This window comes from Ranitomeya imitator, chromosome 1, assembly GCF_032444005.1.
Source record: "Ranitomeya imitator isolate aRanImi1 chromosome 1, aRanImi1.pri, whole genome shotgun sequence".
NCBI classification, from domain to species: domain Eukaryota; kingdom Metazoa; phylum Chordata; class Amphibia; order Anura; family Dendrobatidae; genus Ranitomeya; species Ranitomeya imitator.
Window position 1 is genome coordinate 868,400,638 of NC_091282.1, and position 24,257 is coordinate 868,424,894.

Here is a 24,257-nt window from a genome sequence, read left to right on the forward strand (position 1 = left end):
CTTGTGATTATTTAGCCATAACCTTTTCTTCACTGGACCATCCCTTTAACTACTTGAGATCAGCTTAAGCCACGCCTTTGCCATTAGCCACACCCTTTATGCAATCTTGCCTTGCCCAGGCATGTACTACAGAGGACAGAGAATGAACTTCAATCCAATATTGCAGCCAGCGGGTAAGGAAAGGGTGAATCAAACACCCGAAAACCCCGCCCCTATGACCGCAAAGCTGTCCCGCCAAATTTAGGTGACAGGTTCCCTTTAATTAACTCCTTTCTGACCTCGGACGGGATAGTACGTCCGAGGTCAGATTTTCCCAAAGCCGAGTTTGCATCTCGGCTTTGGGAAAATGGCCGCCGCGATCTCTAATGCGCACGCGCGGCATCCCGCGGCCATTTTCCTGAAGCCCCGTGCAGCAGAGCACTCCATCTGCGCATGCGCGGCCCCAGGAAGATGGCCGCCCCCACCGATGCAAGGGATTACAGCGCAGATCACGCGCTGTGTCTTCACGTGGGCGCAGGGAATTCGGACCTTGGACATGCGCACACCACTACGCCACCAACGGAAAGCTGGGGAAGAAAAGAGCGCTGTGAACACGCCCACCTGACCAGACCAGCCTGATTGACAGGCGAAAACCGCGACTTTGGTAATGTATTTCTCGGCATACATGGGGAATCAGGGTACACTACATACACTATAGTAACGCACAGCGCAGGCCCTATTTAACAGTATTTATAGCTCAATCTGAAAAAACGGGGTGACAGGTTCCCTTTAAATGCCACTGTCAAACGCAGACAGCGGCATTTAACTACCGCATCCGGCCGGGCGGCCGGAAATGACATCATCACCGACCCCCGTCACATGATCGGGGGTCGGCGATGCTTCTCCATTGTAACCATAGAGGTCCTTGAGACCTCTATGGTTACTGATCGCCGGTAGCTGTGAGCGCCACCCTGTGGTCGGCGCTCACAGCACATCTGATTTTCTGCTACATAGCAGCGAACAGCAGATCGCTGCTATGTAGCAGAGGTGATCGTGCTGTGCCTGCTTCTAGCCTCCCATGGAGGCTATTGAAGCATGGCAAAAGTTAAAAAAAAATGTGCAAAAAATTTTTTTTATAAAGGTTTAAATCACCCCCCTTTCGCCCCAATCAAAATAAATCAATTAAAAAAAATCAAATCTACACATATTTGGTATCGCCGCGCTCAGAATTGCCCGATCTATCAATAAAAAAAAAAGCATTAACCTGATCGCTAAACAGCGTAGCGGGAAAAAAATTCGAAACGAGGGAATTACTTTTTTTAGTCGCCGCGACATTGCATTAAAATGCATTAATGGGCGATCAAAAGAACGTATCTGCACCAAAATGCTATAATTAAAAACGTCATCTCGGCACGCAAAAAATAAGCCCTCAACCGACCCCAGATGATGAAAAATGGAGACGCTACGAGTATCGGAAAATGGCGATTTTGTTTTTTTTTTTTTAGCAAAGTTTGGAATTTTTTTTCACCACTTAGATAAAAAATAACCTAGTGATGTTAGGTGTCTATGAACTCGTACTGACCTGGAGAATCATAATGGCAGGTCAGTTTTAGCATTTAGGGAACCTAGCAAAAAAGCCAAACAAAAAACAAGTGTGGAATTGCACTTTTTTTTGCAATTTCACCACACTTGGAATTTTTTTCCCGTTTTCTAGTACACGACATGCTAAAACCAATGGTGTCGTTCAAAAGTACAACTTGTCCCGCAAAAAATAAGCCCTCACATGGCCAAATTGACGGAAAAATTAAAAAGTTATGGCTCTGGGAAGGAGGGGAGTGAAAAACGAACACGGAAAAACGAAAAATCCCAAGGTCATGAAGGGGTTAAACACAGCTGGCCTTCAATGAAGGAGTAGAACCATCTCAAGGAGGATCACATGGAAATATACAGCATGTGACTTAACCCCTTAGTGACAGAGTCAATTTGGTACTTAATGACCGAGCCAATTTTTGCAATTCTGACCACTGTCACTTTATGAGGTTCTAACTCTGGAACGCTTCAACGGATCCCGCTGATTCTGAGATTCTTTTTTCGTGACATATTGTACTTCATGACAGTGGTAACATTTCTTCGATATTACTTGCGATTATTTATGAAAAAAACGGAAATATGGCGAAAATTTTTAAAATTTTGCAATTTTCAAACTTTGTATTTTTATGCCCTTAAATCAGAGAGATATGTCACGAAAAATAGTTAATAAATAACATTTCCCACATGTCTACTTTACATCAGCACAATTTTGGAAACAAAATTTTTTTTTGTTAGGAAGTTATAAGGGTTAAAAGTTGACCAGCAATTTCTCATTTTTACAACACCATTTTGTTTTAGGGACCACATCACATTTGAATTCATTTTGAGGGGTCTATATGATAGAAAATAACGAAGTGTGACACCATTCTAAAAACTGCACCCCACAAGGTTCTCAAAACCACATTCAAGAAGTTTATTAACCCTTCAGGTGTTTCACAGGAACTGAAACAATGTGGAAGGAAAAAATGAACATTTAACTTTTTTTTGCAAACATTTTAATTCAGAACCATTTTTTTTATTTTCACAAGTGTAAAAACAGAAATGTAACCATAAATTTTGTTATGCAATTTCTCCTGAATACGCCAAAACCCCATATGTGGGGGTAAACCACTTTTTGGGCGCACCACAGAACTTGGAAGTGAAGGAGCGCCGTTTGACTTTTTCAATGCAGAATTGGCTGGAATTGAGATTGGACGCCATGTCACGTTTAGAGAGCCCCTGATGTGCCTAAACAGTGGAAACCCCCCACTATTTTGGAAACTAGACCCCTTAAGGAACTTATCTAGATGTGTGGTGAGCACTTTGAACCCCCAAGTGCTTCACAGAAGTTTATAACGTAGAGCCGTGAAAATAAAAAATCGCATTTGTTTACACAAAAATGATCTTTTCGCCCACAAATTCTTATTTTCACAAGGGTAACAGGAGAAATTAGACCACAAAAGTTGTTGTGCGATTTCTCCTGAATACGTCGATACCCCATACGTGAGGGGAAACCACTGTTTGGGCGCACAGCAGAGCTCGGAAGGGAAGGAGCTCCGTTTTGGAATGCAGACTTAGATAGAATGGTCTGTGGGTGTTATGTTGCGTTTGCAGAGCCCCTGATGTACCTAAACAGTAGTAACCCCCCCACAGGTGACCCCATTTTGGAAACTAGATCCCCCAAAGAACTTATATAGATGTGTGGTGAGAACTTTGAATGCCCAAGTGCTTCACAGAAGTTTATAATGCAGAGTCATGAAAATAAAAAATATTTTTTTTTTCCACAAAAAAAGATTTTGTAGCCCCCAAGTTTTTATTTTCACAAGGGTAACAGGAGAAATTGGACTCAAAGTTGTTGTCCAATTTATCCCGAGTACGCTGATGCCCCATATGTGGGGGTAACCCACTGTTTGGGCGCACGGCAGAGCTCAGAAGGGAGGGAGCACCATTTGACTTTTTGAGCGCAAAGTTGGCTGTCGTGTTTGGAGACCCCTGATGTACCTAAACAGTGGAAACCCCCCAATTCTAGCTCCAACCCTAACCCCAAGACACCCCTAACCCTAATCCCAACCCGATCCATAATCCTAATCACTAACCCTAACGATAATCACAACCCTTACCCCAAAACAACCCTAATGTCAACCCTAACCATAACCCTAATCAAAACCCTAAATCCAACACACCCCTAATCCTAATCTCAACCCTAACCTCAAACCTAACCCTAATCCCAATACACCCCTAATCACAACCCTAACCTTAACCCTAATCCCAAACCTAACCCTAATCCCAAGCGTAACCCTAATGCCAACCTTAACCCTAATACCAACCCTAATCCAAACCCTAACCCCAATCCCAACTCTAACCCTAACTTTAGCCCCAACCCTAACCCTAGCCCTAAGGCTACTTTCACACTTGCGTCGTTTGGCATCCGTCGCAATCCGTCGTTTTGGACAAAAAACGGATCCTGCAAATGTGCCTGCAGGATGCGTTTTTTGCCCATAGACTTGTATTGCCGACGGATCGTGACGGATGGCCACACGTCGCGTCCGTCGTGCACTGGATCAGTTGTGTTTTGGCGGACCGTCGGCACAAAAGAACGTTCAATGTAACGGTTTTTTGTACGTCGCGTCCGCCATTTCTGACCGCGCATGCGTGGCCGTAACTCCGCCTCCTCCTCCCCAGGACATAGATTGGGCAGCGGATACGTTGAAAAACTACATCCGCTGCCCACGTTGTGCACAATTTTCACAACGTGCGTCGGTATGTCGGGCCGACGCATTGCGACGGCCCCGTACTGACGTAAGTGTGAAAGAAGCCTAACCCTAAATTAGCCCCAACCCTAACCCTAAATTTAGCCCCAACCGTAACCCTAAATTTAGCCCCAACCCTAACCCTAAATTTAGCCCCAACCGTAACCCTAAATTTAGCCCCAACCCTAACCTTAGCCCTAATTTTAGCCGCAACTGCTCTTCTCCTGCCGGCCGGCAGATGGCGGACGCACTGTGCATGCGCCCGCCATTTTCTTTCCCCATGAAGACGCCGGCGGGCAGGAGAAGGACGCAGGAGGACCTAGGGACACCGGTAAGTATAATAGGGTCCCCGAATCCCCCTATTTCTCTGTCCTCTGATGTGCGATCACATGAGAGGACAGAGAATTACACATTACTTTTTTTCTTTTTGCGGTCGCCGGTAAACAGTTAATTACCGGCGATCGCAAAACAGGGGTCGGTAAAACCGACCCCGATCATGTTCTTTGGGGTCTTGGCTACCCCCGGCAGCCGAGACCCCAAAGATTCTCCCGGTGCCGGCCGGCGGGCGCACTGCGCATGTGCCCGCCATTTTTTTTTGCCGGAAAAAGATGGCGGCGCCCATGGGGAACCACGAGAAGCACCGGGGGAGACAGGTGAGTATCGGGGGGCTATCTGGGACCCCTTTTCTCTGTCCTCTGATGTGCGATCACATCGGAGGACAGAGAAATTAAAAAGAAATCGCTTTTTTTTTTTTGATCGCCGGTAAACGGTTAATTACCGGCGATCGCAAAAGCGGGGTCGGTAAAAAACCCCCGAATCATGTTCTCTGGGGTCTCGGCTACCCCCGGCACCCGAGACCGGCGAAAATCGGACTCTGTGGGGCACTATTCACTTTTTCCACAGCGCCATTAATTAACGGCGCTGTGGTTTAAGTACCCTTAACTGCCGCTGTTAAAAGGCGTATCGGCGGTCGTTAAGGGGTTAAATACAAGTGTCTGAGCAAAGGGTCTGAATACTTATGGCCATGTGATATTTCAGTTTTTCTTTATTAAATTTTCAAATATTTCTACAATTCTGTTTTTTTTCAGTCAAGATGGGGTGAAGAGTGTATATTAATGAGGAAAAAAATGAACTTTTTTGAATTTATGAAATGGCTGCAATGAAACAGAGTGAAAAATTTAAAAGGGGTCTTTCCGTACTTACTGTATACTGCTGCACGAGGAATGGCGTAAAAAAAAAAATTCTTCACCTGCTGTTGATATTTTCATTCTGCCTGCCAAAGATCTCAGTAAGGCTCGGCGCACATTTATCCTGCACTCTGCGTCGACTGCTTACACCAGGGTTTCCGTGTAAATCTCTGAAATACGTGATTCAGACAGAACCTCTGGTGAAAGATTCCCTATAATGAGGCAGATGGAGGCACTGGAGTCACTGTGGACGCCGTCTGACCTGTGATCCGGCTGTGTCCGTCTTTTTAGGATTGCATAAAAGTGCTGTCGCCACAGTTTTGTGCACTGCTGTAATAATAATGTTTACCCTGGTTACCAGGGAACTTTGCATCGTTGGTCGCTGGAGAGCTGTCTGTGTGACAGCTCTCCAGTGACCACACAGTGACGCTGCAGCGATCGGGATCATTGTCTAGATCGCTGCAGCGTCGCTAAATGTGACGGTACCTTAAGACCGCTAGTCAGCCAAAAAAACGAGCTTCTGATAGCGAGGAGGATGGAGATCGGGAGGATCTAACTTTGGAACAAGCGTCCAAGCAGTTAATGCAGGCTATATCACTAACCAGGACATCCTTAACTGAGAAAATAGAAGAGGTGCACTCTGAGGTGGGACGCCTACGACAGGACATGCAATCTATTAGGGGCCGCATCACGGAGGTGGAGTCCCGGGTATCTCGCCTGGAAGACAACTCTGTACCCATGGAAACTAAATTGACAAAAGTGGCTGGCTCTATAAATGCCTGGAAGCAAAAGGCGGACGACCTGGAAAATAGACTCAGAATGCTCAGAGGGTCAGCAACCGGAACAATTCCTGGAGAGTTGGCTCAAAGATACTTTAGGAGATGAATTCTCCTCTACCTTCTCTGCGGAAAGAGCTCACAGAGTACCAACAAAACCTCTTCTGCTTGGCGCCCCAATGAGACCCTTTTTGGCGCGCCTTTTGAATTGTAGAGATAGAGATGCAGTGCTCCGTAAGGCAAGACAAAAAAGCCCTATTAAATTTAATAATGCCACTATATCAATATTCCCTGATTTCTCTATGGAATTGCAGAAACAACGTGCCCAATTCATGGAGATAAAGAAACAACTCGGGGAAAACAACATTTTATATTCAATGATCTATCCAGCCCGTCTTAAGATTGTTTACAAGGGCTCTTCCTCTTTTCTTATGACCCCAGCAGAAGCCGAAGATTGGATGCGATCTCATGTGGAAGTGAATGGGGGGAAAAATCCTAAATTACATGCCATCTTTACATATAGATACTCCGGAAATGGAACTCTTTCACTGGGTTTTCTTCTCCTTTTATTTTCTCTTCTATTTTCAATGATAAGAGCTCTTTCCGCCAAAGTCCAAGAAAACAACTATACCGGACTCTGTTTTTAGAGATAGTGCCGTCTTTCTTTTTGGACAGCGATAGAAGCAAGAAACTTTGCTCCCTTTTGAAGTGTATTTTGCTTTATCTTGTTTTAGTACTGTTAGGTATTGGTTATATAGGAATTGCGGCCATGTTTTTTTCCATTGTATACCAGAAACGTGATTGGCGAGACAATGTGTATTATATGTGGATGAAAAGGTATGGCATCTCATCTTACATGTTTGACCTGGAATGTGAGAGGTCTTGGATCACCACGAGAGTTAAAGTATTTTCTCAAATAAGACATCACTATCCTCATATTGTAACACTAGTTGAAACACACTTGATCAGAGATACGGCCCGCTATGTAAAAAAAAAAACGTGGGTACAATGGTCTGTACATACATACCATACTAGTTATTCTAGGGGGGTCTCTTTATTAAATCATAAGGATGTTAGATGGGAGGTTGGGGGAGTATGGAGGGATCCTGAGGGCCGTTTTATCTTTGTACATGCGTGGATTAACTTGAAAGACTATGTTATAATTTGTATATACAACCCCCCTCCTGCTAATATGTCCATAAAAAAAAAAGGCGCTGAGTTTTGCTCTAAATTATCCAGATGCATATATCTTATGCATGGGAGACTTCAATTTGGTTATGGACGAGGGCCTTGATAGGCTCAGGCTAAGTAGTGAGGTTTTGGGGGTGAATCCCTCCCCTTACCGTTTGTCCACATTCATGGAGGGCAGTGGGTGGTTAGATCTGTGGAGAATACGTCATCCAGATGTAAAAGAATACACCTGCCACTCATCCGTTAGACACACCCTATCCCACTTGGATTATATTTTTGGCTCTAGTAACTTGATGATGTGGGTGGGGGAGATAGAACATGGAAACAGGGGAATTTCAGACCATAGCCCGGTAATACTTAAGCTCAACTTTGGTCAGACAAGACATAATGCGGTCTGGAAACTAAATCCATTCTGGCTCAAGCTGAAAGGCCCTAATGATATAACTATAGACTTTCATAACGTCTGACCCGGAACCACAGAATATAAATGTTTTGGGATGCTCTGAAGGCATACTTGAGAGGATGCTTGACCTCTACAATTTCCTACATTAAACGTATAACCTCACAGGAAGATGATGAGATGGAGAGACGACTGAGAGACTCAGAAGAGGCCTATATTACTAGCCAGACCAGTGAGAATAGGACTGAATGGTTGCTTTCCCATAGATTATATACTCAATATGTAGAAACGAAGTTTAATCGTAAACTCTTTTTTACTCGACAAGCATACTTTGAGTTAGGGAATCAATCGAGTAAACCACTAGCATTCATGGTACGACAACACAATACATCTAATACTATACTTAAAATCCGGAAACCAGATAGTGCAATAGTGACCTCCACAAATGATATACTTCAATGCTTTCAGGAATATTATAAAGAGCTGTATCGCTCTCAGGTGGACCTCGATGCACCAGGTTGTTTAGACTATTTATCAGACATTGAGTTTCCTACGTTGAGCCCTACACAACAAGCTTTTCTAGATGCAGATTTCACTCTGGAAGAGATTAATGCGGCTATAGCTTCTGGAAAGGCACCAGGCCCAGACGGGTTCCCCAAAAAAATGTATATACGATGCCGGGATATTTTAGCACCGTGTCTTTTGAAGGTGTTTCAAGGGATCTGGAGGGGAGGTTCTTTGCCAGACTCCTATTATGAAGCAAATATTATAGTTTTAAAAAAGGAAGGTGAGGACCCCCTGGAATGTGGATCACATCGCCCTATCTCATTGATAAATGTAGATTATAAAATTTTCACTAAAATATTAGCCACTAGGTTAAATACGGTAGTACCAGACATAATACACCCAGACCAGACCGGATTCATGCCAGGTAAAAATACGTCCATCAATATTAGGAGGGTCCAGTTGGTTGCCCAATATAGCTCACTGGTATTGGAGAATAGATGGGCTTTGGCCTCGCTGTACGCGGCCAAGGCGTTCGACTCCCTTGAATGGCCATTCCTGTCCACATGTTTACAGAGATACTGATTTGGCCCCAAATTTCAAAAATGGATCAGTGCAATATATATGAAACCTAAAGCCCGGATAATTATTAATAGCTCCATGTCAGAGACATTCTCCCTGATGAGGGGAACCCGACAGGGTTGACCCCTTTCACCGGCCCTTTTTGCTCTCGCGATTGAAGCACTAGCAATACGTAAGATCCACTCCATCCATTAAAGGTATTGAGATAGCAGACCGCGTGGAGGTTATTGGCTTATACGCCGATGATATGGTAATATTCATGGATGATGTAGCGGAGACACTGCCGCATGTGATTACCACATTTAGTAAATGCTCGGGATTGTATATAAATTGGGACAAATCCGCCTTAATACCTCCCATGTTTCAGCAGATCATCTTAAAGAGCTATCCTTATTGCCAGTGGTGTCCCACTTTAAATATTTAGGGATAATTATACCCAAATACAATAGATTTGACCTACTATTCAATGTATTCCCGTTATTGGATCTAGTCAAACATAAATTTGCAGTGTGGAGTAAATTACCCTTGTCTGTTTCTGGCTGCATATATTTGATCAAGATGATATTACTTCCGAAGCTCAATTATTCCCTTCAGCACAGTGCAATTCCTGTTCCCAGATCCTTTTTCTCAAATCTAAATTCTTTAATCTTATCCTTATATGGGGGAAAGCCAGGACTAAACTTAAATTATTTACCTTATATAGATCCAAGCAAATGGGAGGTGTGGCGTTACCTGACTTTTTCCTGTATTACCTGGTCGGACAACTTAGGGCTCTGGGTAAGTGGATGCCTGGGGGTCATTAAACAAATTCGTAGAGTCATCTGGCCCACGCTGCGAAGCTTGATTGCCTGTTAGGATTTTTGAAAATTGATAGACCCAATACCTCTAAATTATTACTTCTCCGCTTAGTGAGGTTGGTTTGGAATCAGGTGAAAAGGGCCATTCATTTTGAAGGCATTAGAGCCGAAATGCAATTATGGAATAATATGTACTTCCCGGAGCTACTGAACCACCCATCTACTCAATTCTGGACCTCGTGCGGTGTTGTTTCCATTAATAATTTATATGAGCAGGGCATCTTAATGTCTTTCGAACAGTTCCAGACTAAGTATGATATCCCGAGGCCCCAATTCTTCCGTTATCTGCAGCTCAGATCAGCAATACAATCGTACATGCGCTGAGTAAATACCGTGCTAACAATATCATCCTTCCCATTAATAGTGATCCTTAAATCACAGGGACCCTGGGGTCTTATATCCACATTGTACACTCATATGCTGTCCGTAAGTGCGGATTCGATGGCATTGCCGGTTAAGCAAAAATGGAAACTTCTAGTTCCTGATCTTCAAGATGAGGACTGGGAGACCATTCTTGATTCCCCATCTAGGGTGTCCTCTTCAGCCAACAATAAAATGATCCAACTATATATATATATATATATATATATATATATATATATATATATATATATATATATTACATCAATCATATTTAACTCACGACTATTTAAAATGGGTTGGACTAACTCTTCAGAATGTCTGAGGTGCCATATAGGGGAAGCAGATTTTTTACATATGGTCCGGGGATGTCCAGCTATTCAATCCTTTTAGAGTGAGGTGACATCGTTACTAACCTCCCTTGTACATATCTCCGTTCCTTGGAACCCATTAATATGTTTATTCAGGGTGCTGGAAGAAGAGACGTGGGGGCACTATGTTCAAATTTTTTTTTAAACGTTTTCTGGCAAGGAAAATAATAGCTTTGCGCTGGATGGGAAACAATCACCCATCCCTTAGGGCCTGATTGATCTGGTGAATTCAGTTATACCTTATGAACGTACATTATACCAGAATAGGGGCTGTATGGGAAAATTTGATAAGATCTGGGATATATGGAACTCATCATACCTCACCATGTTATCACGTGACAGATAGCCTAGCCTCATTACAATAAATGGTAGAATTCTACATTGCTTCGCGCCTCGTTTCAACATTTAAACATAATCAAAATGGAATTAGTTTTGGCAGCAAGACAGTTTTAGAGTTTTATTACAGGTCCTTGGATATACTGTATTACTTTAAGTTTTCTGAGACTAAGTCTATGTACCAAGATATGTGCCGATATGATTTGAGCTATACATTTGTACTGGCTTGGTTGCAAGCAACATGTATATCTTATTGTTCTTTTTTTTATGTTTAATAAACGACAAAAAAAAACAAACAAAAAAAAAACATTCATTGCTGCTTGTTTCTGGAAAATACCCATGGAGTCAATAGTCACTACATCTGTAGATAAATTCCCAAAGGGGTAAAAAATCCGAAATGATATCACTTGAGGGGGGATTCTGTACATTGGGTCCACAAACTCTTCTAGGAAAATCTGCGCTCCAGGTGGCAAATAGCGCTCCGTTCCTCCCGAGTCTCTCAGTATGGCTAAGTAGTACTGTACAGCCACATATGGAGTATTTCCACGTTCAGTAGAAAGTGTGGGACAATTTTGTTGCCATTTTTACCCACTTATGTGAAAATTTAAAATTTGGGGCTAAAACTAAATTTAGACGGTAAAAATGTAGTTATTTTTTTAAAATATGGTCACTTGTGCCTAAACAGTGGAAACCCCCACATTTAGGGGCTTTCCAAATGGGACATGACGTCCACTAATGATTCCAAGAAATTTTACATTCAAAAAGTAAAATGACGCTCCTTCCCTTCTGAGTCCTGCCATGCACCCAAACAGTAGTTCTCTCCCTCATATTGGGTATTGGCATATTCAGGAGAAATTGCACAACAAAATGTATCATGCAATTTCTCTTCTTACAGTTATGAAAATGCAATATTTTGGGCTAAAAACATTTGTGGGGAAAATTAGATTTGTATTTTTAGGGCTTAACGTTGTTAACTGTGAAACACTTGGAGGTTCACCACACATCTAGATCATTTCTCGGGGGGGGGGGGGGGGGGGGGGGGGGGTCTAGTTTCCATAATGGTGTCAAATGTGGGGGATTTTCACTGTTTAGGCACATCAGAGGCTCTCCAAACGCAACATGGCCTCCGCCAATTGTTCCAGCAAATTTTGCATTCAAAAAGTCAAATGGCGCTCCTTCCCTTCCGAGCACTGCCATGTACTCAAACAGTGGTTTTCTCCCTTAGGCTGGCGTATCGCTTCCGATGCGAGAATATCGGATGCGATATGCTAATGACACTCGGCTCCTGCTCGCAGCAGAGCGGGAGCCGAGTGTCATGCGTCTGTGCTCCGATTCTCTCGCACAGCGAGGATCAGAGCACAGCTGCGGAGTAGGCGGAGAAATGAATTTCTCAATCTCCTTCATTGCTGGGGTCCGCTTATAGCGCACATCACTCGGATGATATCCGAGTGATGTGCGCTGTCTCACTCGCACCCATAGGCTTATATGGGTGCGAGTGAGCCGAGAGTTTCCCTCGGTCCGAGACAATCGCAGCATGCTGCGATTGTCTCAGACCGAGGAAAACAGCCGACAAAAAGTCGGCTGCTGGGAGCTGCCCCATATGTTAACATTGGTCCGAGTGCAATGTGATTTTTTTATCGCATTGCACTCGGCCGTTTATAACGCCAGTGTGACGCCGGCCTTAGGCCGGTGTTACACTTGCGTGTGCAATGCGAGAAACTCATGTATCAATACCCAGGCACTGCTGCCGACACTAGGAACCAGAGTGTGCGTCTGCATGTATTTATGCAGCTGAACACTCCGGTCTGAACCACCGGCAGCAGTGTCGGGTATTGAGGCAAGTTTCTCGCATTGCACACACAAGTGTGACACGGGCCTCATATGGAGTATCGGCATGCTCAGGAGAAATTACACAACAAATTTTGGGGGTGTTTTTTTTCCTGTTACCCTTGTCAAAATATAAAAAAATTGGATATGAAGTAAATTTTTGTGCAAAAAAGTTAAATGTTCATTTATTTATTTTTAAATTCCCGTGAAGCACCTGAAGGGTTAATAAACTTCTTGAATATGTTTTTGAGCACCTAGAGGGGTGCAGTTTTTTTTAGAATTGTCACTTTCGGGTATCTTCTATCATATAGTCTCCTCAAAGTCACTTCAAATGTTATGTGGTCCCTTAAAAAAAAAAAAAAAGTTTTGTAAATTTGTTGGGAAAATTAAGAATCGCTGGTCAACTTTTAACCCTTATAACTTGCTAACAAAAAAAAAATTGGTTCCAAAATTCTGCTGTTGTAAAATAGACAAATGGAAATGTTATTTATTAACTATTTTGTGTGACATATCTCTGTGATTTAAGGGCATGAAAATTCAAAGTTGGAAAACTGCAAAAATGTCACCAAGTTTCCATTTTTTTTCACAAATAAACATAAGTCATACCTTAGAAATTTTACCACTATCATGATGTACAATATGCAATAGGGCAGTACGCTGGCTTAGTGGTTAGCACTGCAGCCTTGCAGCGCTGGAGTCCCACCAAGTACAACATCTGCAAGGAGTTTGTATGTTCTCCATGTGTTTGCATGGGTTTCCTCCGGGTTCTCCAGTTTCCTCCCACATTCCAAATACATTGATAGGGAATTTAGATTGTGAGCCCTATCAGGGACAGCGATGATAATGTGTGCAAAATGTAAATCGCTGCGGAATATGTTAGCGCTATATAAAAATAAAAATTATATAAAAAATTATTATTAAAATATGTCACAAAAAAACAACAACCTCAGAATCACCACTTTTGGGGGTAAAGGGGTTAAGGAAATTCTGAAAATGGGATATTAATCTTAAATGGAATAGTAATAATGTCCATCAGAATATTACCATATATAGGTTGCTACATGCATGCAAGACAAACTGGCAAAGTATTTTTTTGGATCAAGATCTTTATTGGGGAAAAAATAAAAAATCATTTAATAGTCTTGCAATTTCCACACTAACCACTGGGGCTTTGCTAGAGGCTCCTTATCCGAAGCACGATCAGTCACAGGTAACATCTATACACAGCTGATCACCTATAGAGGTTGGTTGATCTTATGCTAGGTCACAGCTGACCCTACTCCCTGCACCATGACCTGTGCAAACACTCATTAGATGCTTCAATGCAAAAGTAGAGTCAGGTGTTTGTTATGTACATGTGTAATTTCCTGAAACTACAGGAAGTTAAGTCTAAAAAGCCCCAGTGGTCAGTGTAAACAGATTTCCATTTTTTATATTCAATATAATTTATTACATGTAAAAAAAAAAAAAGTCTCATTTAAACAGGTCATTTTCTGATGATCGCTTCCCTTTAATGTGTTTATACTAGAAATGTCACTAAGCCATGACCCTACAATTTTCTACCATTATTCTACACAAGATTTAATCAAATCCATATTTACATATAACTATTAATTATATTTATTCTGTATCTAATCTAACTAGGTCTCAAATTAATGTGCAAGTTAAAAGGAAAATATGAATATAAAGCACACTTACATAATGCACATTTCTCAAAATTTATTCCAAGAAAATAAACCGGCTAGAAACAAGTAACAGTATCTGCCACCATATTTTACATTACAAGCTGCATATCAGCTTCACTTAAATTTAAGATAATGTTGGAAACCTTTCGTAAAGGATTATGCTGTCATTGTCAGAAGTATTTTCAAAGTAAGTGCATCAGCCCTAGATTTAATTTATACAGTGTGTACTGTAAAATCTGGTGAGAGAAGTATTGTTTTTACAGATGAATGTTCTGGTTAAAAGTAAAACTTCTAAAAAAGAGGAGCATGTGAAACTGTGTGCAAATCTTCTGGCTTTCGGGATAATGTATCACTTTTGTGATTACCTGGTCTTTATGACCATGTTTATGTGCTCATGATGGTCAGTGTTGTCTTAAGTAACTGTGGATGAAAAACAAGCCACCTCAACAAGACAAGGTTTAGAGTAGCCACAGCCATACAGGGTCAGCCCATCCTTACATAAAACATCCACTGTATAGATTAGAATAGTTTCACTGTAACGGTGTTTTCACACTAAGCGACTGTTCACTGGCTCCCATCAGGGCCTACGTCCAAACCCCCTGCAAAATGAGAGTTGGACATATGCGCCGATTGGACCATAGACTATAATTGTGCTGGCAAAGTGAACATGCGCTCTGTCGTGCATGATTTTCAGGCATACCTACTGTAGGCGGGCACCCAGACAGTCAGACACATCTGCGTGTTCACCACCAGTAGGTGTATACGCCCGAATATGATGCACGACAGCGTACGTTCACTTTGCCAGCACAATTATAGTCTATGGTCCAGTAAGGGCGCATGTCCAAATCCAGTTTTGCTGGGGGGTTTGGACGCGAGCCCCCAAACGGGTTCTTAAATGTATTGTGACAGCACCCTAGGAAACGGCCATACTTCACTGGATAAATACTTTAACGTAGTATGGTGCCACCTAGAGTTCATAGAATACAAAAACGCGAGAGTGCAGCTAATGAGTTGAGTGCTGATGGACACACATGCTCAGTCACTCTCCATATAGAGTCTCTGGTCACAAAAAAGCAGTCAATAGAAACAGCTGGCGAGGCAGAAAGTTATTTCTATTGGCTGGTCAGCAGTGACCATACACACACTATGCAGCATTCCAGCACATAAGATGGACCTTCACTTTGCTATATACTTTCATCACTCGTTGGCGCCACAGTATGTGGGATAATATAACTTTACTAGATAGTTTTTTTAAACCATGGAATTTCAAACCCTTTTAAAAGGGAACCAGTCACCCCCAAAATCGAAGATGAGCTAAGCCCACCAGCATCAGGGGCTTATCTACAGCATTCTGTAATGCTGTAGATAAGCCCCCGATGTAACCTGAAAGAGGAGAAAAAGAGGTTAGATTATACTCACCCAGGGGCGGTCCTGGTTCAATTTGGGTCCGATGGGCGTCGCAGTCCGGTCCGGTGCCCCCCATCTTCATAGGATGACGTCCTCTTCTGGTCTTCACGCCGCGGCTCCGGCACAGGCGAACTTTGTCTGCCCTGTTGAGGGCAGAGCAAAGCACTGCAGTGCGCAGGCGCCAGGAAAGGTCAGAGAGGCCCAGCGCCTGCGCACTGCAGTACTTTACTCTGCCCTCAACAGGGAAGACAAAGTACACCTGCGCCAGAGCTGCTGAAAGAAGACAACGTCATCGTAAGAAGATGGGAGGCCCCGGACCGGACCGCGACGCCCAACAGATCGGACCACCCCCCCAGGTCTCATCTTTCAGGATACGTCGGGGGCTTATCTACAGCATTACAGAATGCTGTAGATAAGCCCCTGATGCCGATGGGCTTAGTTCATCTTCGATCTTGGGGGTGACAGGTTCCATTTAAGGCTGCCAGGTATATGGTGGTCTTTGTAAGAATGCTCATAAGTGAGTGTTGTCATTGTGTGGATCAAGATCCATGTATACCTAGACAATATATTTAGAAGGTAACTCAAGTTATGGACAGTGAGCCACATATGTCCCCACATAACCACATCAATTATTACTATTCAAGATCAAGAGATCAATCTCTTACAAAAAAAAATAGAATAAAGAAAAAAGGAAAAATTGGCTTATTTTTATTTCTAATTTTAAGTTTATACTGTCTAATTCTAAGCAGATGGGTGGAGGTCCAGGTCCTGAGACCCCTGCCACCTTTTCAGCAATCGGTGAGCACATCAGGAGTGAGAAGCACACACTTCTCAGGCATCTTTTGAGTGATCGTGTAGGGAATTTAGGAGTAGGCAAGGGTCAAGACCTGGAGAAAACAGGCCTGCTCAGAATTATAGACCAAAAAAAACCCAAAAATAACTTAATAAATGACTCTTTAAAATAGTATATTTGTAATACTTCTACAGTATGTATCAAGCACACTACAAGGACCTTCATATGCCCCTTTTTGAAACTTCTATTAATATTCCATATCTGTTATTTGCATGCACTAATTAATTATTAATGCTACTAGAAACCAGTACAGGATTAATAAAGTGGCAGATTTTTTTACGGATGAATGTTCACTTCTATTGAAGCCACGGTGCATTGCAAAGCTAATTGTTAAACTTCAAAATGCAATTGTCACAAAGAGCAACGTGTGCTGCCGGAGCAGTTACACAGAACTTGGTCAGCCTTTAGACTATTACAGGGGTCATGTAAGTGCATTAGTAAGATTAATCAGTGACATTAGTTTTATGTACTTGTAAAAATATGAAAATATCTTAAGTAGTCAAATTTCATTGCACTTCATTTTCCACAGAGTTAAACTCTTCTGTCCGGGACGGGTTTGTGTCATATTTTGCTTGTAGAGACCGCCCGATGTATCGCCAGTATTCTTTCCTAATTGTGTCCTTCTCTTTTGCCAGGATGTCACAAAGCTAAGAAGACATAGCATCTTGTATTAAAAGAAATTCATGGACTTTACATTGCACAATTCAATTTACAGCAAAATAAAAAAAAAAAAAAAAAATGTTTAATTACCAGCTGAAGGAGATACAATGGTCAAGTGAAATAAATGCAGAGGTTAGGAATGTCTCATGTAACCATGCACCATTCTGGCGTTTTTGTATTATGTCAGCACCAGAGTGGTGTCACTAATGCACGTTCCCTGCCCTTGGTAAAATACTTACCAGCCGCCGTCTTTTGCTGTCTTTGGCACTTGCTCCGGTCATCTCAAGCAGCTTGTGACCTGCCCGATCACTCCAGTGTTTGATGGGCAGACTGGAAGTCACTTCTTAATAGAAGTCCATGAGAGCCAGAACAAGGCCGTCATACCCTTACATTAAGAGCTTGGGACTATTGCCTCTGACTGCTGCAGAGTTATTTAAAAATAAAATGCAGTGCTTGGCCATACTGAAAACGCACTTCGTTCTCCCTGGTCGCAAGGCCACATCCAGAATGCACAGAATAGAGCCATAGATTATATTTATGCCCTGCTGCTCTAATCAAGTCTATGATTCAGATGAAGATAGCCACGCTTGGTGTAGTGCTAGGCAACCTTCCATTATTTACGTTCTCAAAGCCTTGTATGGGGCAGCAGGACACATGCATGACTAGCTTCTCCATTCAATTCTTCCTAAAATGAGGGACACAATTTCCACCTTCTACTTGTTATCATCTAGGTAATGAATAGGTGATAACTGTTACAACGCTCTATATGTACGGTCAATGACAGGCACTCGTGAATACTGGGGACTCTAACCTGTTCCACACGTAACGGTACCAGTTCTGTAATACAGCTCATACCCGCCTGTAACTGCAACAAAAAGGTATTAGAGGCATTTTAACCCCAGCCCGCCACGGGCCTTTTACGTTTGTGTTTTCGTTTTTTGCAAAAAAAAAGTGCAATTCCACACTTGTTTTTTGATTGGCTTTTTTGCTAGGTTCCCTAAATGCTAAAACTGACCTGCCATTGTGATTCTTCAGGTCATTACGAGTTCATAGACACCAAACATGTCTAGTTTTTTTTTTTTTTTTTATCTAAGTGATGGGAAAAAAAAAAAAAAAAAAACCAAAACAAAAAAAACAACAATTCTGGCATTTCAAATTTTTTTCTCGCTATGCCGTTTAGCGATCAGGTTAATGCTTCTTTTTTTATTGATTGGGCGATTCTGAAAGTGGCGATACCAAATATGTGTAGGTTTGATTTTATTTATGGTTTTATTTTGGATGGGGCGAAAGGGGGGTGATTTAAACCTTTATATATATTTTTTCAGATATTCAAAAAATATCGCAGCGTTTGACAGCGGCATTTAACAGGTTAATAGCGGCGGGTTAATCGCGATTTCACCCGCTGCTATTGCGCGCACATGTCAGCTGTACAAAACAGCTGACATCTCGCGACTTTGATGTGGGCTCACCGCCGGAGCCCACATCAAAGCAGGGGACCCGACATGCGCCGTACTAGTATGGGGCATGTCGGGAAGGGGTTAACCCACAGTACCACAGCCAATCTAAGATATTATTGTGGTGTGCTGATGGATTGGTCATGGCAGCTGGGGGCTTAATGAAGTCAGCAATCTCTGTACTCCTATAAAGTCCTGACAGTTCTGCAGTGTATTACATCAGCAATCAAGTGATCATAGGTTTAAATCCCCCAGGGAAACTAAGAATAAATATTAAACCACTCCTTTTTGCTTGTTTAAAAATATAAGTCATCTTACATGATGAAAGTCATAAAAATAACAGAATTCTACAATTGCTGTAGATTTGTGTTAGTGTAAAGAGTACCAAAATAACCAAAACCTAAAAATAACATATACAAATATTTTTAATCTGGCTTTAACCCCTTCATGACCCAGCCTATTTTGACCTTAATGACCTGGCCATTTTTTTGCAATTCTGATCAGTGTCCCTTTATGGAGGTAATAACTCAGGAACGCTTCAACGGATCCTAGAGATTCGGAGACTCTTTTTTGTGACATATTGGGCTTCATGTTAGTACTAAATTTAGGTCGATAATTTTTGCGTTTATTTGTGAAAATTTCGCAATTTTCACATTTTGAATTTTTATTTTGTTAAACCAGAGAGTTATGTGACACAAGTTAATAAACATTACCCACATGTCTACTTTACATCAGCACAATTTTGGAAACATTTTTTTTTGTTAGGAAGTTAAGGGTTAAAATTTGACCAGCGATTTCTCATTTTTACAACAAAATTTATAAAATCATTTGTTTTTTTAGGGACCACCTCACATTTGAAGTCAGTTTGAGGGGTCTATATGGCAGAAAATAACAGTGACACCATTCTAAAAACTGCACCCCTCAAGGTGCACAAAACCACATTCAAGAAGTTTATTAACCCTTCAGGTGCTTCACAGCAGCAGAAGCAACATGGAAGGAAAAAATGACCATTTCACTTTTTAGTCAGAAAAATGATCTTTTAGCAACAATTTTTTTATTTTCCCAAGGGTAAAAGGAGAAACTGGACCCCGGAAGTCATTGTACAATTTATCCTCAGTACGCTGATACCCCATATGTGCGCCATTTGACTTTTTGAATGAAAAATTGGCTCCAATCTTTAGCAGACACAATGTCGTGTTTGGAGAGCCCCTGATGTGCCTAAACATTGGAGCTCCCCCACAAGTGACCCCATTTTGGAAACTAGACCTCCCAAGGAACTAATCTAGATGTGCGGTGAGCACTTTAAACCCCCAAGTGCTTCACAGAAGTTTATAACGCAGAGCCGTGAAAATAAAAAAATCATTTTTCTTTCCTCAAAAATAATTTTTTAGCCCGCAATTTTTTATTTTCACAAGAGTAACAGGAGAAATTGGACCCCAAAAGTTGTTGTCTAGTTTGTCCTGAGTACGCTGATACCCCATATGTGAGGGTAAACCACTGTTTGGGCGCACGGCAGGGCTCGGAAGGGAAGTAATGAGGTTTTGGAATACAGACTTTGATGGAATGGTCTGCGGGCGTCATGTTAAGTTTGCCTAAACAGTAGAAACCCCCCACAATGACCCCATTTTGGAAACTAGACCTTCCAAGGAACTTATCTATATGTGAGGTGAGCACTTTGAACCCCCAAGTGCTTCACAGAAGTTTACAACGCAGAGCCGTGAAAATAAAAAATCATTTTTTTTCCCACAAAAATTAGATTTTAGCCCCCATTTTGTTATTTTCCCAAGGGCAACGGAAGAAATTAGACCCTCAAAGTTGTTGTGCAATTTTTCCTGAGTACGCTTATGCCCCACATGTTTGGGTAAACCACTGTTTGGGTGCACGTCGGGGCTCGGAAGCGAGGGAGCACCATTTGACTTTTTGAACGCAAGATTGGCTGGAATCAATGGTGGCGCCATGTTGCGTTTGGAGACCCCTGATGTGCCTAAACAGTGGAAACCCCTCAATTCTAACTCCAACACTAACCCCAACACATCCCTAACCCTAATCCCAACTCTAGCCATAACCCTAATCACATCCCTAACCCCAACACACCCCTAACCACAACCCTAACCCCAACACACCCCTAACCACAACCCTAACCCCAACACACCCGTAACCCTAATCTTAACCCCATTTCCAACCCTAACCCTAATTCCAACCCTAAGGCTATGTGCAAACGTTGCGGATTCGTGTGAGGATTTTTCAACACATTGCATTTTACCTGCGGATTTACTGTGGATTTCCAGTGTTTTTTGTGCGGATTTCACCTGTGGATTTCTATTGAGGAACAGGTGTAAAACGCTGCAGAATCCGTACAAAGAATTAACATGCTGCAGAAAATACAAATACGAATCCGCAGCGGACAATCCGCACAGTGTGCACTAAGCCTAGTTCTAACCCTAACCCTAGTTCTAACCCTAACGGAAAAATAAAAGTAAATATATTTTCATTATTTTATTATTGTCCCTACCTATGGGGGTGATAAGGGGGGGGGGGGTAGTTTATTTGATTGGGGTGGGGGGGGATGGGGGGTGAGATCGGGCTGCGGGGGGAGCGGACAGGAGGACAGAGGGGAGCAGAGCACAGGACAGGACGGAGGAGGTGGATCGGTGGCAGTGGCAGATCGCGGTCTCCAGCCATGGCCGATGATATTGCAGCATCGGCCAAGGCTGGATTGTAATATTTCACCAATTTTCATTGATGAAATATTACGATTGCTCTGATTGAAAGTGAAATGTCACTTTCAACAGCCAATCAGAGCGATCGTAGCCACGGGGGGCGAAGCCACTCCCTCTGGGCTGAAGTACCACTCCCCCTGTCCCTGCAGGTCGGGTGAAATTACAGTTAACCCCTTTCACCCGGCCTGTGACGCAGCATATGGCACCGACTTTCATGACGCATATGCTGTGTCACAGGTTGGGAAGGGGTGCACAACCTGAAGCCCGTGATACCCTTTCCTGTGCAGGCCTCAATCATCTGCATAGTGTCTGGTCACAGGTCATGGAGAAGACCAGTGGTGTGTAGCTCCATATGGACTGGTAACTATGCCGAGTCGGGATTTCTGTGACAGCCATGTTTTGTCAGAACGGATGAGTCCTGACTGATATAGCACAGAAAGGAGTAGATGAGGTGAAGAAGCGGTCATGCATGAGTACCGTTATATTAATTGTAGTCTATGAAGAAGGGAAGCTGTATGCATTGCATCTTCCTCTCTGGACTGCAAGCCAATGAGAAGGGGGGTACCGCTACCTTCCCGATAGGTGGGAGCCCTATAAGTGGATCCAGCAGGTTAGTTATTTATGGCATATACTTTCAATATGCAGTAAATTTATCAGAAGTTAATATTTTGGGAATATTGCAGCCCAAGGGGTTGGTGCAATCTAATAATGTAGCCCTCAGACTCATGAATGTTGTACTCCCCTGGTCTATATGAATGAGAGAACATTGGACTGCTTACCACTGTCTTTATTTCACCCTCTAAGAATAACTTGCTGACAGAACTAATACAATCAACTTCTTTGTCTATTAATGTCCATATTTCACCAACCTACTTGTATACTAGTACATAGTAAATCAGAACAAAGCCAAACAAGGATTTACATTTTTCCAGAATTAAACGAAAAAAATAGCACAAACCTCTAGTGCTTGTTTCAAGATTTCTTCTGTGTTGTCACATTTTTTCTCTAACATGTCATCATATAAATCTATCAGAAAAGCCACGAGAAGTGGAGAGCTGTGCGTTTGCTGCAAAGTCTGAATTTGCTCCAACAGGCTTGGATAATCCGACATGCCTCGATCTTGTAATATTCTAGAACAAACATATTGGTTGCAAGTAAGACTTCTGAAATAATGAAAATGACTTCTATACACCCCATGCACATCAAGCAGACCTCTCGGTGTACCCCTAACTCTCACAAACACCTTTCATGGGAACTTGCCTTTCACATACTCCTGTTATTTTCAGGGTCTTACTTTGTACAGAATATATGCATTATAACTGGTCCATTATTACTTATAAAAGGGTATTCTCATACTTGTAATTAGGAATATTGTTTGTACACCCCTACCCTTTGCCTCCGTGTACCTGAGCCCCATAACTGATTAACCCTGGTCTTCCCCATGCAAGGAGAGATGGTCTACCCTTGGCATTGCTTTATATACTATTGTACATGAAAGGAAACTTACGGCTTTTGACAATGCATTATAAATGCAAATAAACACGCAAAAAAAAAAAGGGGGGGGGGGATATGAAAAAGTGATCAGAAAATGGGAGTAATATTCAATTTTGTACTTGCTTTTAGAAATCTAAAATTGAAGATTTCACATTTTATAAACTGATAAATAGCAATATTGTAGACATTACAAACAATATCAAGGAGAAAAATCAATTCCCATTACTGTATACAATGGAATTGCCTAAGCCCTTGAAAAAGGAGGAGCAAGTTAATTGTAATTCTAATTATATACATGATATATCTATATCTATAAAAAAATCATTAGAATTGCTTGGGGCAAACAACTGCAATTGTACTACATATAACCATTCCACGGACTTACCCACGCAAGTAGTTCCAAGCACTCTCGTTATGAGGAGCAACTTTGATCATCGCTAGAGCATACCTGGGGGATAAAGGAGTCTATATAATAATTCATAACAAACATTGTTAAAACCAATGAAAATATTTAAGCTATAAAAATTAAAAAAAAAATTATATAATTCCTTCAAGGAAGTTTGCAAACGAGGTTACGTCCTTGGAGTGTGACAGAGCACTTCCTTAGCTTCTGCCTCCCTTTAGATGGAGTGAAAGCTCATTATCTACAGAGGCCGGTGCTGGGTGGGGAAACCTGTGGCTGCAAAGGCTCTGTAAGGCTACTTTCACAAATGGCAATGGCCCGTACCGACGGACAGTGTGTTAATGTAGCACAACGTGGGCAGCAGATGCAGTTTTACAACGCATCCGCTGCCCATTGTGAGTTCCGGGGAGGAGGGGGCGGAGTTTCGGCCGCGCATGCGCAGTCAAAAATGGGGGACCCGACGCACAAAAAAAGATACATTGAAAGTTTTTTGTGCGTAGCGGCCGCCAAAAACACAACGCATCCGTCACATGACGCTAGTGTGAAAGTAGCCTTAAGAGCAACTGTAGTTTACATTTTTAATTTTAGAAATGGTAACACATGAAAACAAGCAACTTTTATATACCTCATCAGGGAAATCTGCCTTTTCTGTCAGGGCTCATCCTACACTTTCAAAATTCTCAGGTAAAATTTGTATTCAGTGAAGACAGATTTTTACATTCCTGAGATAGGAGATGGCACTTACTATTAAGATTCCGTGTAGACCACAGAGGAGGAGCACTGCCTTTAACCCCTTCCCGACCCATGACGCCACGTAGGCGTCATGAAAGTCGGTGCCAATCCGACCCATGACGCCTATGTGGCGTCATGGAAAGATCGCGTCCCTGCAGAT

General features: G+C 42.3%; 1 protein-coding gene across 2 annotated transcripts in view; it reads right to left on the bottom strand.

The window, feature by feature from the left end:
- Positions 1-13,777: 13,777 nt before the first annotated feature.
- FNTA (farnesyltransferase, CAAX box, subunit alpha) overlaps positions 13,778-24,257 on the bottom strand; it is a 51,558-nt gene continuing 41,078 nt past the window's right edge. Inside the window, exons 7-10 of one of the 2 annotated variants that reach the window (XM_069742648.1) lie at positions 23,348-23,410; positions 22,427-22,598; positions 16,209-17,281; positions 13,778-15,757 (exon numbers count right to left, since the gene is read on the bottom strand). In XM_069742648.1, the coding sequence (XP_069598749.1) occupies positions 17,141-17,281; positions 22,427-22,598; positions 23,348-23,410 (376 nt within the window). In that variant the 3' untranslated portion in view covers positions 13,778-15,757; positions 16,209-17,140. Of the gene's footprint in view, positions 15,758-16,181; positions 17,282-22,426; positions 22,599-23,347; positions 23,411-24,257 lie in introns of both variants that reach the window. The other variant, XM_069742657.1, reaches the window with a different exon arrangement.